At 33.5% G+C, this 19,471-nt stretch overlaps 1 protein-coding gene across 1 annotated transcript in view; it reads right to left on the reverse strand.

Annotated features, from left to right (window-relative positions):
* Nucleotides 1–7,165: 7,165 nt before the first annotated feature.
* LOC143072468 (solute carrier family 22 member 6-A-like) overlaps nt 7,166–19,471 on the reverse strand; it is a 29,974-nt gene continuing 17,668 nt past the window's right edge. Inside the window, exons 5-10 of the mRNA XM_076247394.1 lie at nt 19,121–19,435; nt 16,744–16,878; nt 14,863–14,948; nt 9,960–10,080; nt 9,235–9,307; nt 7,166–8,957 (exon numbers count right to left, since the gene is read on the reverse strand). Of these exons, the coding sequence (XP_076103509.1) occupies nt 8,748–8,957; nt 9,235–9,307; nt 9,960–10,080; nt 14,863–14,948; nt 16,744–16,878; nt 19,121–19,435 (940 nt within the window). The 3' untranslated portion in view covers nt 7,166–8,747. The remainder of the gene's footprint in view (nt 8,958–9,234; nt 9,308–9,959; nt 10,081–14,862; nt 14,949–16,743; nt 16,879–19,120; nt 19,436–19,471) is intronic.

A 19,471-nucleotide genomic window follows, 5' to 3' on the forward strand; every position in this document is an offset into this window, starting at 1 on the left:
GATGGTACATATATATAAGTGGAGTGACAAATCAAGAAAAAGTCGCTTATTTAAAGTGTTAAAACAAAAATACCTCATGGCTGAAAATTCACATGAAGATAAAGCAGTTATGCTTTCATTTTAGCCCTGTCGTAGAGTTTTTCCACGGTGCAGTTTTTTTGTAAAATTGCGATAAAGTGTTACTTTCTGATTTTTTCTTTTTCATTTTCAAACACGGGAACGTTTATAATAACTTCCCAAATGAATATATCAACAAACTGGTGTTATAAAATGAAACAGTAATGTACCAGCTATAATTCAACATTAAACTTTAATATCACATGAACATTTTAATTGAGTGAATTGGACGATTTTCAAATGTATGCTACAATCTTTTCAATCTTACCTTCTATCAAAGTATATTTCTTTTCTTATATACCTATGTCGTATACATTTTATTATTTTGTACAGGTTATTACTTGTACAAAAAAATTGTACAAATAATTACTTGTATGATGCCTTCGTACAAGTTATAACATGTACAAATACAATTGTACAAGTTTTTATATAATAAATGTGTAAGCAAATCTGTTCAGTTTAATGGGCATATCTAAAGTGTAAAGAGGGAAAACACCGTAGAAAAGAAATTTCATGATGAAATTAATAAATTGAAAAATGACAATAATATCTTCTAATAATATAATTCAGTATTCACATATGAAGGATACAGAGAGAATATAAGGAATGTAAAGGAAGCAAAATAAAGTTCCAAAAAACAGCACTTAAAAAATAATTCTTGAGACGGAATGATGTTTTGTTGAATGTAGTGATCAGGAATTAAAAAAACTCATTTGCAAATGAGACGAAATTATTTGTTTAGTTGATGAACTTTACCCTCTGATTAGAACAGCACATTCTGGAGTTGGTCATGGAGGCATATTGCCAAGAGCAGCTGAGTAGCTAACCATGCAACTCACTTATATTTGTTTTTACTTTTGTGAGCTACTCATATCCTGCAAAGTGACAATTGAAGAGAATTTACACCAAATTCACAGCTATTGTAATATAGAGGCTACCGTAAACTTCTTGGCCACGGCTTGAATTAAACCCTAAATGTCAGGTGTCCATTTAAAGAGAAAACGCAGAAATAAAGTCATGAGACGCATGAGAAAATAATTGTAGTAGTCCGTATTTTAAAATGGGCACTAGCTGTCAAATTCATGTTCACTGATTTGTCTTAAAAGTTATTATCGAAGGAAATACGGTACGCATGCGCCAAGTTTAAACCAGCGAAAAATTAAGAGAGGAAAAAAGTTGAAAAAAATCTTCGAGTTGGGATTTATATTGATTATATCAATTCAAGGACATTTATATGTGATATTACTTGTGGGATTATATGTTTCTGAACTGAAAAAGTGCAATAATGAGTAGTTTCGATATGTCAGAATTTGATCCACTGAATGGTAAGCGCAGCAGACACATACGTACAGTTGGTGATGGTTCCGCATAATCATTCTATATGTAGTCAGTTGGACTTATTGCATAAGGAAGTGAAACCAATATTACTGTACGGTTGTGAAGTATGGGATATTGAAAATAATGACATTATTGAAAATAATGACATTATTGAAAGGGTACAACTAAATTTTGAAAATTATTAATTTACAAAAAACTTAAAATTATCATAGTTTCATCTAACTTTGATAAAAAATATCCACTCGCATAATTTAATGAAAACTGAATTTCACAACCAGTTTCTGTTGAATTTTCAACCACAGAGCAAATGAATATACAGACTTTTATTTGACTTTATGAAATTTTTTACATAGGTAATATTTATTATTTAGATAGTATGCTCTTACATTTTATGCTTTGTGATAAATCGACATGCTAAGTAGCCTTGTAGATTAAAAATATATGTTTATCATCTTTTTACCTGTTTAAGAATGATTTTTTTTGGATCGAATCAGTCAATCAAATGATATACCTTTGTTTCACTTTCAATGTGACATTTTTGTCCTTATTAATCTCTTTCAAAGGGGTTAAATTGAAGTTCACATGAATACAGATTCAAAAAGGTCGAAGTATTCATTTGCAAGTGAATAATTTATCATCATTGATTCCTTCGCTTATTTTGACAAATTAAACCATACTTCTTCTTCTTCTTCTTCTTCTTCTTCTTCTTCTTCTTCTTCTTCTTCTTCTTCTTCTTCTTCTTCTTCTTCTTCTTCTTCTTCTTCTTCTTCTTCTTCTGTGTGGTGCGTAGAATGGGCCTACAATAGTCGGTTAACAAGTAAGTAAGTCAATGAATTACTGTTTTCTGAATAAAAGATCTTTTCAAATTATCAGTAGCTATCACTTAAGCAGGTCAAAAAGACTATTTACAGTCCTGTCATTCCGACAAAAGGTTGAGGACATCGTAACTTCCCATATTTTGAAGGGGAAAAAAACTCGTGGATGCCAGTTTTATTTATAAATAACATGCATTGTTTTGGGGTTGTAAATCCTACGCAAGAGAATTATTACCAGTTGAGTACACTAGGGTAAATGCATGTATACGAATTGAAATTAGAAAGTGAATGCATTTTGTATCAATTTCTGTGATCACTGTGACCATCTTTATTCGAAACGAATGTTTTCATCTGAATCGATCTTAACATAAAATTATTAATGTTAAGTTTTCAGTCATTATTTTTTACTTTGAACTCCGATATTGTTCAGACGCAGTCAATACTATAAGTTAAGATCTATACAGCTTTTTTCATCTGTTCAGTTTCATTTTACCTTTCACTCACTCATAAGAACGACTATAGCATATAACTATGGTCATCCGTGGAAACAGTAAGATGTATAAATACGCACGGGGTCGGAATAGTAACGTTAAATCTCTATTTCTTGTGTAGTGGAATTGTTACACTCTCTGCACATTAAAATACTTTGAAAAACTTTCTGACGAGTCTGAAGGTTGGCTCCTGATAGGCAAGTTTTTGTCCTTATCCAACATATCTCAATTTACAAGCGGAAGACTAGATTTTCCTACCTTCCTACCGGTCGTCCTACATTACAAAAACTAACTGGCGTTTCTTAATTTGTTCTCGCACTTAATATGCATGAATTATGTGTTACTGGACATTGTGGAATTATCAATCAATTGATATGTCTTCCTATGTAAAACATTGGTTCTGAATAGCAAAACATTTGGCAGTGGGAACTTAGTATCAGAAAAACAAGAAGATGTAAAACTTTAAAGGAGCCAACTTTAAAGGAACAAATTAAGAATCACCAGATAGTTTTTGTAATGTAGGACGACCGGTAGGACGGTCGGAAAAATTAGTCTTCCGCTTGTTTGATCGAATGCGGCTAATTTCAAAATAAAGGAAAAAGTAATGGCAGGCAAGCTCAGATTCAATCCGTATTTACGTCAGTGAATAGGAGGAAGTCTCCCATTAAATGCTTTTTCTCTTAAACATTCAAGAAGATTAAAGTGCCATCCTGATGATACCAAATGATTATGTGAATGTTTATTAAAAAGTGTAAAAATCTCTTTTTGTTCAAACGAGTACATACAAAGTTTTCATTACATTATATTTTAATCGTGCAGTTTTTTGGAATAGAATTGAGACATTTTATACTCCAACAGTTTGAGCATATACATGATCATCTGATAAACAGATATTCCATAATGAACAACCAAGTCATGACGGCGTTTGCAAAATTTTCAAAGGGATGTCTCCAACTTAACAACTAGGAACTCGTGGTTCAATGACGAAAAAGTAAAAAGGAAACCCTCTATTAAGGCAATTATGATACAAAAAGCAAGCTTTATAATATCGTTCCAACTGGGAGACATATACTCCATATGCATGCGCTGCGTAGTTGCTGTTACATAGAATTTAAAAGTACAAATACAAAGCTGATATGTTTGTTTTGTTTTAATCTGACACTCATTGTTATTTTTTGGATGTAACGCAAGATATGCGGCAAACTTATATGTAACTCATGTATCATATTTCAACATAGTCACCAAACTTATTTAATAAGAGGACATACTCTTTATAGCGGAACGTGAAGTCCAAGGATAATGCTTGCTTGCCTGAGAAGCAATGTCCATGTCTGAATCATATGAATAAAGAAACAAGTCAGCATAAAGAGGGTCGCAGTTGGTTCTCATAGTAGTGCTAATTAATTGTCTGTTGAAAACCACGTCCTTCAAACGTAACAAATATGTTGTCAGTAATGGAAAATAAACCGCATCTAAATGATGTTTGTTTCAAACAGATTTTCGATTGAATCAAATTGTTTATTAACAAGGTACATGCATGATTTATCCCACTTCAAACCAGTAAAAATCTGAAATGGCCTATATCTGTACTCGACTGTACTGATTTTTACTAGTCTAAATTGGTCTGAAACTTACTTGATAATACTCGACTGTAGTCTGAACCATACTTATAAGGAAATAATTCGTAAATATAACTCAACATGCAGACATCTTATACGTTCGGGTATTTCACATCCAATCTTTTATGGTAATATTCTTTACAAAGCACAAAAATGTCAGTATTCACCTCAAAAGCTTACAAAACCTTTAAACAGACTTATTAAGAAGGGATATAGTTACGATACTGTTGTCATGTCAATAAAGATTGCATATTTTGGCTTTAATATTGATTGACTTATAGGGTCTTTGCATCGGAACTAAACACATTTATTTTTTTTAAAAACAGTTATTGGCATGACACGGGTTATGTTCTTATGTTATATTTTATGATAGTATGATACTAAACCAATAACGGGAGGGATTAATCTTTCAATCAGTTTAATTGAGGTCTAGAGCTGGCATGTCAGTTAACTGCTAGTAGTCTGTTGTTATTTATGTATTATTGTCATTTTATTTATTTTATTTTGTTACATCTTTTGACATCGGACTCGGACTTCTCTTGAACGTAATTTTAATGTGCGTATTGTTATGCGTTTACTTTTCTACATTGGCTAGAGGTATAGGGGGAGGGTTGAGATCTCATAAACATGTTTAACCCCGCCGCAATTTTGCGCCTGTCCCAAGTCAGGAGCCTCTGGCCTTTGTTAGTCTTGTATGATTTTTAATTTTAGTTTCTTGTGTATAATTCGGAGTTAAGTATGACGTCCATTATCACTGTACAAGTATACATATTTTTAGGGGCCAGCTGAAGAACACCTACGGATGCGGGAATTCTCGCTACATTGAAGACCCATTGGTGGCCTTCGGCTGATGTCTGCTCTATGGTCGGGTTGTTGTCGCTTTCACATTCCCCATTTCCTTTCTCAATTTTATTAATAGTCTGAACCATACTCGACTTAGTCTGAACCATACTCGACCTAGTCTGAACCATACTTGACCAAGTCTTAACCAACCTAGACCTATTCTTGGTATCTATCAACGGAATTTGATCAATTTAGGAAATGTTTTTAAAATAAATGAAATTTGAAAAGCAACTTGAAATTGATAATGTATTCAATATAGTATTGAAATTAAAATTTCACAATAATCCTTCATAACATTACTTCAACACAATAATCATCAACACTTACATCATTATATATATCAACTTTAGAATATGAAAAAACAAGCTGATCAAATAATCTCAATAATTAATTGTGACTAATATTTTCAATGTTATTCAACATTTTTTGAATGTTTCAGAAGTATTTTCACCATTAACCTAAGCCTAGTATAGATTATGATGTCAGTAGAGTTTAATAAGTTAATAATGCAGTGAACAATTTTTTTTATTAATATATATATAAAATAGTATACAAAGCAACTTAATAAATTTTTAAAAAATGAGACCTTTGTTTTGTTTTGTTTAACCAAGAATTTAATATAATCTTGATAATAGAATTTCTATAGCAATCCTTAATAACAGGAACATAGTACACGGATGCCCCACTCGAACTGTCATTTTCTGTGTTTAGTGGACCGTGAAATTGGGGTAAAAACTCTAATTTGGCATTCAAATTAGAAAGATCATATCACAGGGAACATGTATACTAAGTTTCAAGTTGATTGGACTTCAACTACATCAAAAACTACCTTGACCAAAAACTTCCACCTGCAATTTGCGCTATCATTTTCTATGTTCGGTGAACTGTGAATAAGGGGTCAAAACACTAATTTGGCATTAAAATGAGAAAGATCATATCATAGGGCACATGTGTACTGAGTTTCAAGTTGATTAGACTCCAATTTCATCAAAAACTACCTTGACCAAAAACTTTAACCTGAAGCGGGACGAACGGACGGAAGGACAGACGGACGAATGAACGAACGAACGGACATACAGACCAGAAAACATAATGCCCCTCTACTATCGTAGGTGGGGCATAAAAATTCATTCAATTAAATTAAATTAGTTTTTGTCAAATAAAAGACATGGCATACAAAAAGCACTTTAATATGGTTGCATTACCTCAGTACATGTGTCTTTTACAGGTAAAAAGAAAGGTCTATTACTTAATCTCGTATATTGGAAAGGCCTTGTTAATTAAGTTAAACAAGGTGTTTCTCTTTTGAATAAATGTTATTTAGAATTTGATACCTCTGACCAGGTGGGATCTTATTTCTGAGTTTGCCCCAAGCAGAGGTATTCCTTTATACTTCACCACTAATCAGAAGATCAATTTTATTCATTTCTTTAATTTTATCCCTTTTTGATATAAATTGTATATAATATATTTTTTTTTATCCCAAATTAAAATAATAGATATATTTCTAATGAACTTGAAGGTTAAACAATTCATTGATTTTGTTGGCTGTTGTTACATATGTCAGTTAAAAAGAAATCTATTTTTTTACAGTTAAAGGTTAGTTGGTCCAGTATGGTTCAGACTGGTCGAGTATTGTTCAGACCTTTGGTTAAGTATGGTTTACACTAGAAAAATAAGTCGAGTACAGGTCGAGAATGGTTTTAGACTGTTTCAGACTGGTCGAGTAATAGTTCAGACTATTTTCAACGACAAAGATAAGGGTCAAGTACAATTCAGTACAGTCGAGTATGATTCAGACTGGGGTCGAGTAAGGTCAAGTAAAAGTCATACCAATTCAGACTGGTCGAGTAAAATAAGTAGTCAAGTACAAATATAGATTTTTCGTTGAGTATTTGGCAAACACTGAATTATATTTCCTGGCTTTAAAAAAGCACATTAATAATTTGTCGGAGTTTAATGTGTAAGTTATAAATTAACAGAACTTAAAAATAAACAATAAATATCAATGAAAAAGTGCTCCGGTTATCAAATTTGAGGAAAGCTTAAAAAATAAACCAACATGAATACTGCTTATTTCAATAAAAAAAAAGTTGTTATGTTACTAAGTATGTTGACATGGTGTTTGGTTTTGTTGTACCTCAGTATTTCTGTTGTTCCGTTGTTTTCCTCATATAGTTGATGTGTTTCCCTCTGATTTGTTTTTATCTCAACCGATTTATGACTTTTGAACAGCGATATATTACTGTTGCCTTTATTCATTGCATTTTTCTGTCTTCCCACTATCAGGCCATTTACCTAATTCGAACTAAAAAATATGCATGTGGTTTTGCTGCTTTTGATTCGCGATCAACTAACTCAGTAAATGTTGGTAATTTTGCTTCAAAATATGATTTCATTCATAATTTTTTCGAATTTTCAATACTTGATAACATAAGATATTCAGGTAAAATAGTTCATTAAAAAAATTAGATCACCAGGTGGTATGCTTGTCATAGGATTTATATACTTTGTTGTCAAGTATAAACAAAAATAGAAACTTGTTTCAGTTTTAGGATAAATGTCCAGAATGAATTTGAAGGATTTATATACTTTTTTGTCAAGTATAAACAAAAATAGAAACTTGTTTTACTTTTAGGATAAATGTCCAGAATGAACTTGAAGGGTTTATATCCTTGATGTCAAGTATCAACAAAAGTAGAAACTTGTTTCAGTTTTAGGATAAATGTCCAGAATGAACTTGAAGGATTTATATACTTTGTTGTCAAGTATAAACAAAAATAGAAACTTGTTTCACTTTTAGGATAAATGTCCAGAATGAACTTGAAGGATTTATAGACTTTGATGTCAAGTATAAACAAAAATAGAAGCTTGTTTCAGTTTTAGAATAAATGTCCAGAATGAAAAGGATTTATATACTTTGTTGTCAAGCATAAACAAAAATAGAAACTTGTTTCAGTTTTAGGATAAATGTCCAGAATGAACTTGAAGGATTTATATACTTTGTTGTCAAGTATAAACAAACATAAAAAACTTGTTTCACTTTTAGGATAAATGTCCAGAATAAAAAGGATTGATATACTTTGTTGTCAAGTATAAATAAAAATAAAAACGTGTTTCAGTTTTAGGATAAATGTCTAGAATGAAAAGGATTTATATACTTTGTTTTCAAGTATAAACAAAAATAGAAACTTGTTTCAGTTTAAGGACAAATGTCAAGAATGGAAAGAATTTATTTACTTTGTTGTCAAGTATAAACATAAAATAAAAATAGAAACTTGTTTTAATTTTAGGATAAATGTCCGGAATGAAAAGGATTTATACAATTTGTTGTCAAGTATAAACATAAATAAAGGAATGAGAAGGATTATATAAGTTGTTGTGAAGCATAGCATAATGATGAAATATGGATTCTGTTCTAGGATAAATGCAAGAATGAAAAGAAAATAGAAAGATGATAATTGCTTCAAAAGTAAAATGGGTATCTACATGGTTTTATGATAAAACTATAATTCAACACAATATCAAGAATTGTTAGGCATCTCCTTTCTGTTGCGATAATGTTTTGGCCAACGAACATCAAAAAGTTTTTTATCTTTGAACCAAGCTTTCATCTGTTGAACCGTTGTTGGTAGCGGGCGACCCATAGTTTCTGGCAAGGTCAATAGCATTATAGTACATATTATATTCAGCACAGCAAAAATGACCGCTGGTCCCCAAAATACTTGATCAGCCTGAAACAAATAGTAGTAAAACATTAACGTATGAAAGGAATCATGGAAGATTTAAATTGTGTAGGTAAGACATACATTTCTTCTAAAAAATATCATCAGTGACGCTCGAATGAAAAAAGTTAAAGGCCAAAAGTATGAGTCCGTTTTCAGGAATTCAAAGAACAATTGTACTTTACAATCAAGCTCTCTCATGTAGAAATAGTGTTTTAGAATTTTACATTGAATTGTTTTTCTGCCCAGTCTGATGATGTACTGTTCTTTTTAATTGTTTTCTTACCAGAGTAGCAGCAAATGGTGAAATCATCGATCCTATTCTAGATATCGTTGACGCCATGCCTAGTCCAACATTCCTGCAATCAAATTAAAATGTTTCTAAGGTAATTATGTGTATATTACTTTTCATAGTCATTGGTAGTTCTCATGATTATTTACTAACAATCAAACAATCAATGATAAATCGTTTTCATTTTAGTTTCAATAAGCATTGTTTATTTGAAATTCAACGTTTAAGAATCTAATGGATTCTTGGAAATATTTTCATAAGCTTACACCAAAACGTTGTGATTGGTGAAAAAGTTCTAAATAATTGAAATTCAACCAATGACGTAACATTATTTTCATTTTGGTGTACGAACAATGAGATTAACCATAGTCCTTTAGATTCTGAAAAGGCTAATTGGAACTTACTTTTTGCGTTTAAAAATTTACTGGTTAATTCCGAGACTTATATAACGATGATAATAAGTTGCATTTATATAATTTAGTACATTGTACAATGTTTTTGGCAAGAAACAACAGTTGTTTCCTTTTCTTTAAATAATAAAGTATGTAGAATCCTTTTGAACAAAGTTTGAGGCTTTCTGTTCAAAATTGATTTATGTAACAAATATTTCGAAATAAGTCGGTGACATGACTTGTACACAAAAAGCCAACAGAATAACAAGGCACTGCCACCTGTTGTGGCAATTTTATAATACATACTGTAAATATAATATTTTGTACCTTAAGTTGGTAGGATACAGCTCCGGAGTATAAAGGAACACACTACTGAAGGAACCGACAGCAGCGAATCTTCCAAGAATTGAGAAAAATGTCGACAGAGGTGTCAACCAATCATATTGTTCTAAAAAAAAAAAAAAAAATCATTGTTGCCAATTTACAAAACTTTGCCGAAGTAATGAATGTGTTGTTTTTATATCGTCACTTGTTAATAACTTGCTGTTTAACTTAATTATACAGTTTAATTCCGTATTTCAGTATTTTTTTCTTCTTATTTGTATTCAATTTGTTTATCATTTTTCTTCAATGTTTTAAAATGAGTTACATGTGTTAACAGGGGCGGATTTAGGCGGGGGCGTGGCGGGCGTGCGCCTCCATAAATTTGCAAAGCATGGGTTGTCTTCAACTTATTTAAGTATCAGAAGAGACCATTTCATCTATTTTACATTCAAAGTATATAAAACAGTCAGTTTAACATAATACGTGATTACTAATCAACTGACCTACGATTTATATAAGTTTTTATAAATATTATATACTTCAAAGGAAATGGTCAAACGCGGAGCTGAGTTTGATGACAAATAAAAATAGGTTTTAGCAGTTAAAGTACAAACGGTTTTTTAAGTTTGCAAGAACGTAAAATGTTTGAAGATACACCAGGCAAGAACTAAGTGTGGATCTGGGAAGCAGCAAAGGGAACGCATAGTTAACACTGATGATACGACGGAGGACCGCAACCAGGAAGCACACCACAGTGCTGAGGACCTCTTACCTAATGAAGCTACTCAGATCAACATTGAGGAGGAGCAATGGAATCAAAACCAGCAGAGAACATCGACACCTTCAGCAGACAGTAGGAAAGAAATATACAATAGCCACCAACAGATGATATGAGATGGGAGATCTTTGATGTAGACCTAGACAAGATCTTGGATAACACACTTACTGGAGATGTACAGAGAAAGATATCATCATTGTCAACGATTGTATATGCAGTAGGACAAGATCGATTTGGAGTTAGTAACACCAAAACCAGAGAAGGCACTCAGGGTAACATGAAACATAACAGACGTCAACAAGAAATACAAACACTCAGAACCGAAATAAATGATGTCACAAAGCAGTATAGAAGAGTAAATGAAGAGGGAAAAAAGGATTGAATGAGCTAAGATCAATGCTGAGGGAAAGAATAAACAATCTACAAAGAGCAGAAAGAATCAGAAAAGCAAGGAGAGAAGGGAAGAAGAGAGCAATGTTTGTTGCCAAACTTACAAGTTTACCAAAGCAACACTGGACGGAACAAAGGCGGGATCAGTAAAAAGCACGAAAGAGGAATTGTTAAAAAACATCTATCAGAGACACACAGCGACGAAAGGCAGTTGGAACATCTAGGTAACTGCGATAGGATAGAAAATGTACAAGAACCAGAAATACCAATGAACACTAAGGAACCATCATGGAAAGAAGTGTCATATGTAGTGAAGAAAGCAAGGTCTGCTTCATCACCAGGACCAAATGGCATCCCGAACAAGGTATATAAGAAGTGCCCAAAAATTTTGAAACACATGTGGAGGCTACTGAAAGTAGTTTGGAGGAAAGGGAAGATACCATCATGTTGGCAGAAAGCAGAGGGGTGTTTTATTCCAAAAGAAGAAAAATCGGAGGACATCACACAATTTCGGACAATTTCCCTCCTAAATGTAGTAGGAAAGATCTTGTTCTCTGCTATGGCTAGAAGGATGACATCATATATGACAGATAACAACTATGTAGACACTTCAGTACAGAAGGGCGGAATACCAGGATTCTCAGGATGCATTGATCATACGAGCATCATTTCACAACTTATTCAAGAGACCAAAGTGAACAAGAAAGATCTTACAGTAGTATGGCTAGATTTGGCCAATGCCCATGGTACTGTTTCGCACATGCTGATACAGCAGTCACTAGATCATTACCATATTCCAGACCACTTTAAGATATCTCAGCGGGATTGAGCTGCGATTTACAAGCACATTTACAACAACATGGCAGAAACTAAAAAAAAGGAATAGTTACTGGATTTACCATCTCAGTTATCTTGTTTGTCATGGGAATGCATATGATTATTAAATCTGAAGAGAGAGAAACTAGAGGCCCGAAAACATCAACTGACATCAGGCAACCGCCAAATAGAGGGTTCATGGACGATTTAACCATCACTACAGATACCCATGACCAGGCTAGATGGGTATTAAAGGCCTTGGAAGAGACAGTAACATGGGCAAGGATGTCTTTCAAGCCAACGAAGTCTAGAGCTCTAATAATAAGAAAAGAAAAGAGAGCACACCAAGTCGAACTGAAGGTGCAAGGAGAAGTCATTCCATCAATAATTGACAATCCCATCAAGTGCTTAGGAAAATGGTATGATGACTCTTTAAGTGACAAAAACAATATCAAGAGAATTGAACAACAGGTTTCAGAGGGAATGAGGAACATCGACAAGACAGGTCTACCATTGAAATTAAAGGCATGGAGCTTGAAAGAACCATCAACAGACATCTTAGGAAATGGTTAGGTGTCCCTCCAAGTTTTACAACTGTAGGACTGTACAGCAGGACCGCAAAGTTGGGAGCCAAGGCGCTTGGTCGAAATGGGAATTGGAACAACGATCCCTTACATGGTCAGATATATGGCGATATCCGCAATACCAACTGCAGTTCCTTCAGAGATCAGTGTATGATGTGTTACCGACACCTTCAAATCAGCACAGGTGGAAACTTTCAGAAACACCAGACTGTCCCTTGTGCGGAAACAGAGGAACTCTACAACATGTTCTTTCAGGGTGCAATATCGCTCGAACACAGGGGAAATATACATGGCGACACAACCAAGTACTCTGGGAACTCGCTGAAGTGATAGAGAAACAGAGGAAAGATGCAAAACACATTAGAAACAAACCTATCAAGATCCAGTTTGTGAAGGAGGGTGAAGTAGGCCAGAAAAGTAAAAAGAACATATCAGGAATGCAAAATCAGGCGAAGGATTGGCAGTTAGAAGTTGATCTAGGAAAGAAGATGCAATTTCCTGATATTGTACCAACTAACCTAAGACCAGACATGGTACTTTGGTCTACCAGCAGTAAAAAGGTAGTAATCATAGAGTTGACAGTTCCCTGGGAGGAGAGATGTGGCGAAGCAAATGAAAGAAAGAGGGCAAAATATGATGGACTGTTGGCAGAGTGCAGAGATAGAGGATGGCAGATTTGGAACTTTCCTGTTGAGGTTGGCTGCAGAGGATTTCCTGCACAGTCAGTGTGGAGAATGTTTTCTGCAGTTGGAGTGACTGGCCAGAATAGAAGAGCAGCAATTAAGAAACTGGACCAAGCAGCAGAGAAAGCGTCTAGCTGGATATGGATAAGAGAGACAGTAGTAGCTTGAAACCCACCACCAATGCGCAGTGATTGATCATCACTGTGGACCCCCCATCCTGAGAGTTAACCGAGCTAGGGGTCGAAACACATGATGACGGATGGCCTCGGCTGATGACATTGATGGTGTTTGCAGTAATTCCACCAGTACTGTATGTAAGTAAACTGTAAAAATAAATCTTTCAAGCGGAAGGTTAGTTTATTATTTGTATCTCTGTCTCTTTATATATTTCTTGCTTGCAACCTGAAATTTTGCCAAATTATTTACCGTATTACATGCATGGAATCCTTAGAAAATAAACATAACTTAATAAACGCATCTCATTCTAATTTTAGTGGTTTGTGGCGAACACAGTATATATAAAGTCTGGCACGACCTCCGAAAATCAAAAAAGTAAAAAAGAGATATTATGAAAGAACAATTAAAAATCACGGAGAAAATCAAAAATTTTCGTCTGCAAAATCTAATACTAGTTTTGGTCAGGTGAGCTGTTGTGATCTGTCTCGTCTCACTTTGCTTCCGTCGGTCCGCCCGTCTATCTGTCAACTCTTTACATTGCCATCGTCTTAACCAAGTTTGTCGGGGCTGGTGTTATGGAGTGTAAAAGTAATTCTTAAGTGAACCCGTTTCATTTCACATTTTTGAAACCATGTACAATTGGCTTAGACACATTGACGATGTGCAAACAAGGGTCATTTATTTTTGTGATGTTTTAGTATTACGTTTTGTCAAAACTACCAGCACCATGTCTTTCAAGGATTAGTTGAGATATTTAATACCTGATATTGCTATATATAGATCATTTTACAACAAGTGCTGGTGTCTTGATTGTAGATTGGTTTATATAGGAACACAGAATCAAAATAAAATGTTCGCATGATCTTCAGCTTCTGTTTTTTTGGGGCTGCAGCTTTATAACTGTAGCTTTATAAACTCATTCATATGTGCAAAAATAATCTCTTAGTGCATAAGTTAGGGTTGTGAGGAGATTGTTGTAGATTTTTCTAATTTGTAGGAGACTTTCTAATCATAACTCGAGAGTTCTTCGCGAAACAGGAACATATTGTTTTACCTCTGTCCGTCAATCCGTCAGTCAATCAATAGTGATTGTAGATTGTTGTCAGGGTGGATATGGGCGGTTTCTGCTTAAAAATTTAATTTCTTGCTAGTTTTACCTAGTTCGAAATACCTATATTTCAATAGTTTTACCTCAAAAAAAATTTGCCTCGCACCGCTCGGCGGTTATAAAACATTGCCCACCCCCTAATATGAAATCCTGGAGCCGCCCCTATTGTATCATAAGAAAAGGTAAACAATTACAGGTACAGAAAATAATAAAGGGAAGTAATTGCTTAATCAAAATGTTCCTTTTATTCTGTACTGATATTTGATGAAACAACCACATAAAACATATTGCTTATCAATTATCAAAATGTGTATATATCAATTACCAACGATACTTTGTTCTTAAATAATAGATTCAATATTATACATACTTGAATAAGTGAAACATAGAGAGGAAGCGATTAGTGTTACACCCGCTAGACCATGATACATCACAAGTACATATCGTCTGCCGATTCTAAAAATTAAATACACAAATAAATAGATGCAAGAGAATCATTCCTTTGAGGATTTGAAATTACTTCCAACCTTTTCAATTTTCTTATATGTATTACATATGTGTAGCAGGATTTACTAATTATTCTGAAGCACCTGAGATCCCTCCCATCCCCTGGTTTTTGGTCCGGTATAAGTTACACAGTTTATAGCTTTCTATGCTGCGTTTTGTGTATAATTATTTTTGTTTTATCTTTTCCTCCTTGTTTTGCCATGGCATTGCAAGTTTGTTTTTAGAACTTTTAAATGCCTCTTTGTTATTTTTCGTCTCCTTTGAGATGCACACATCGCACTAGTGACAATCGCACACAAGTGCACTATTGTTCTATCATCATGGTTTGTTTTTCCATTATCACTGGGTCAAACAAATACGGTTATACCTTTTATAAACGTTCTAAATACAAATCTCCAAATCCAAAAATAAAGCTGATGCTGAACAAAACCCTTAATAACAATATGTGACGTTTTTACAGTTCAATAATATTAACATAACCTGTATGTTTTATTATTATACGTTATTTTGATTGGCTAACAGCAATCTCTTGTCTTTCATTTTCATTTCAAAATGAAATGTAAAATTCTTGATAACAAGAATTGCAACCATAAAAGAGGGACGAAAGATACCAAAGGGACAGTCAAACTCATAAATCTAAAACAAACTGACAACCCCATGGCTAAAAATGAAAAAGACAAACAGAAAAACAATAGTACACATGACACAACATAGAAAACTAAAGAATAAACAACACGAACCCCACCAAAAACTAGGGATGATCTCAGGTGCTCCGGAAGGGTAAGCAGATAAAGTGCACAGGTATATAAAAGAAAGACTTGACAGAAATCATATTTTATTGAATAGTTGTAATTATAAGCAAAGATTGCATATTTTGGCGTTAATATCGATTCACTTATAGGGTCTTTGCATCGGAACTAAACACATTTATTCAAAAACCAGTTGTTGGCATGACACGGGTTATGTTCTTCTCATATATGTTATGATGGTATGATACTAAACCCCTAACGGGAAGGACTGTGCCTGATGTTCATATGATGAAATCATAATCTTTCAGTCGGTTTAATTGAAGTCTGGAGCTGGCATGTCAGTTAACTGCTAGTAGTCTGTTGTCATTTATGTATTATTGCCATTTTGTTTATTTTCTTTGGTTACATCTACTGACATCAGACTCGGACTTCTCTTGAACTGAATTTTAATGTGCGTATTGTTATGCGTTTACTTTTCTACATTGGCTAGAGGTATAGGGGGAGGGTTGAGATCTCACAAACATGTTTAACCCCACCGCATTTTTGCGCCTGTCCCAAGTCAGGAGCCTCTGGCCTTTGTTAGTCTTGTATTATTTTAATTTTAGTTTCTTGTGTACAATTTGGAAATTAGTATGGCGTTCATTATCACTGAACTAGTATATATTTGTTTAGGGGCCAGTTGAAGGACGCCTCCGGGTGCGGGAATTTCTCGCTACATTGAAGACCTGTTGGTGACCTTCTGCTGTTGTTTTTTTCTATGGTTGGGTTGTTGTCTCTTTGGCACATTCCCCATTTCCATTCTCAATTTTATTGAATGCTTCTTTTATTAATGTTCAAGGTTGTACATGGAAAAGTGTTGACCTTGCGTATATTATTAAAATTAAGCGCTTCAGTGCATCATTCAAAATGATGTTCGGACAGCGCTTATACACCCCAATGAATTTACCAAAAGATGCACAGAATTCTTAAATATTGATACAACGGAAAATAGTTACCTGTTTATAATAAGCTGCTGGAGGATAATTGCAGGAACCTCAGCAAGAGCACCTAATATATTGTTCAGATATCTGTCACCGGCAAGTTTAGACGTCATTAACATCAACCCGTAATACGTCAGTGTATTTGTTATCCTATCATAATAGAAACAAGAAAAACAGTAAATTCTAGAGTTTCTATTTTTATACTCACTCTTAATAGATTTTGTTGGACTTATGTACATTACAAGTGCAATTGATAGTAATGACTGTATAACTGAGCGGGTTTTTTTTTTTAACTTTTGAAAGTGTGTTTACCAGAAAATTTGTTGCTTTATATGATTAAGATAATCGCCATTTCTCCTAAAATTCTACTGGTTCTTAAAAATAATAAGTCCTTACTACGTACGGGGCGCCGAATGGGACTCTTGTGATTTTGTACTCGAAATTCAATTTTGTATGGACAAAAGTGAGTTTTGTTCAACAAAAATGAGTTCAGTTTAACAAAATTTGTAGCAGACTACAAATTTAAAATTTTGTCATACAAAATTATCTATCAGTGGACAAAAGTTACTTTTGTCATGACAAAATTCATTTTTGTAACACAAACTTTACTTTTGTTAACTTATTTGAAAATTGGGCGACAAAAGTCAAATTTGTATGCAAATTTGTTTAGTTTGGATTCTGTTAACTAATTTGCATACAAAATCGACTTTTGTGAGACAAAATTGACATTTGTGAGACAAAATTGACATTTGTGAGACAAAATTGACATTTGTGATACAATATTGACTTTCGTGAGACAAAACTGAATTTGTCTCACAAAATTGAGTTTTGTCTCACAAAAGTCAATTTTGTATGCAAATTTGTTTAGTTTGGATTCTGTGAACTAATTTGCATACAAAATCGACTTTTGTGAGACAAAATTGACTTTTGTGAGACAAAATTGAGAAAATTGAATTTTGTCTCACAAAATTGAGTTTTGTCTCACAAAAGTTAATTTTGTCTCACAAAAGTCAATTTTGTCTCACAAATGTCAATTTTATCCTCACAAAATTGAATTTTGTTGTCACAAAATTGAATTTTGTTGTCACAAAATTGACTTTTGTGAGACAAAACTAAATTTTGTGAGACAAAATTCAATTTTGTCAATTTTGTCTCATAAAAGTCAATTTTGTGACGATAAAATTGACATTAGTGAGACAAAATTCAATTTTGTCAATTTTGTCTCACAAAAGTCAATTTTGTGACGATAAAATTGACATTTGTGAGACAAAACTTAATTTTGTGAGACAAAATTCAATTTTCTCAATTTTGTCTCATAAAAGTCAATTTTGTATGTAAATTAGTTCACAGAATCCAAACTAAACAAGTTTGCATACAAAATTGACTTTTGTGAGACAAATTTACTTTTGTCTCACAAAATTGAATTTTGTCTCACAAAATTGAGTTTTGTCTCACAAAATTGAGTTTTGTCTCACAAAAGTCAATTTTGTCTCACAAAAATCAATTTTGTCTCACACAATTGACTTTTGTGTTTTAATTTCCATATCAGGTAACAAAAGTCAATTTTGTATGCAAATAATTTTATATTTGCATACCTTTTTGACAAAATTGACTTTTGTCATGACAAAAATGAATTTTGTCTACAAAAATGAATTTTGTCATCACAAAATTGAAGTTTTCATAAAACAAGTCTGTACCACATAGTTTTGTAAGACAAAAATAATTTTGTTATGACAGAATTGAATTTTGTACAAAACCACAAGAGTCCCATTCGGCGCCCCGTACTTACAAGATAAGAAGCAGGCATTGAAATAGTTTCAAATTATACTTGTATCATTATATTCAGACAATCGTCCTTCTCTGACTTGTAAATGCTTCGATAAAATTTCATAAAACATTTTTCACATTTGTGAATATATGAACGTTTGGTGTTAAGCAACTCCAATAAAAGAAACTGTGTCATACGTTTAAAACAAACAAAGTAGGAACACACAGATGCAAACAAGAATGTGCCCCAGTACACGGATGCCCCATCCGCACTATCATTTTCTATGTTCAGTGGACCGTGAAAATGGGGTAAAAACTCTTATTTTGGCATTGAAATTAGAAGGATTATATCATAAGGAACATGTATACTTAGTTTCAAGTTGATTGGACTTCAACTTAATAAAAAAATACCTCGACCAGAAAATTTTAACCTGAAGCGGGACAGACGGACGAACGGACGAATGAACGAACGGAGGACCAGAAAACTTTATGCCTATAAATGGGGCATAAAAAGACAACACATAAAAAACCCGTTAAAACCTAATAACAAGTAAACATTACCCCCAAAATGGTAAATATGAACAATACATAAACAATAACAAATCAAATACTTCGTTTAGCTTACCATATCACCCATAGCAAAACTGAGACGATAAGAATTTTTTTATGCTTCAAAATGGTGAAAGCTGAGTATTTGTGGACTTTTTGTTTAACCTCAGCCGTGCCATTGCCTTCCAACGGTTGATGATCGCCGTTTGATTCGGGTTTTTCCGGAGTTTGTATAACGAGCTCCATCGAAGTAAGTGGTTGTTTCTTTTTAACTGATTCCATTACTGACTCAAAACTTTGATTATTCCATGATGCTGCTTTCTTTATTATCTTCATTGCCTGTTTTGTTTTTCCATTTGCAAGGAGCCATCTTAGCGATTCGTCGAGAAATCTGTAAAACGTTACAAAATGGCAAATATTAATCAAT

This window comes from Mytilus galloprovincialis, chromosome 4 (genome assembly GCF_965363235.1).
Source record: "Mytilus galloprovincialis chromosome 4, xbMytGall1.hap1.1, whole genome shotgun sequence".
NCBI classification, from domain to species: Eukaryota; Metazoa; Mollusca; class Bivalvia; order Mytilida; family Mytilidae; genus Mytilus; species Mytilus galloprovincialis.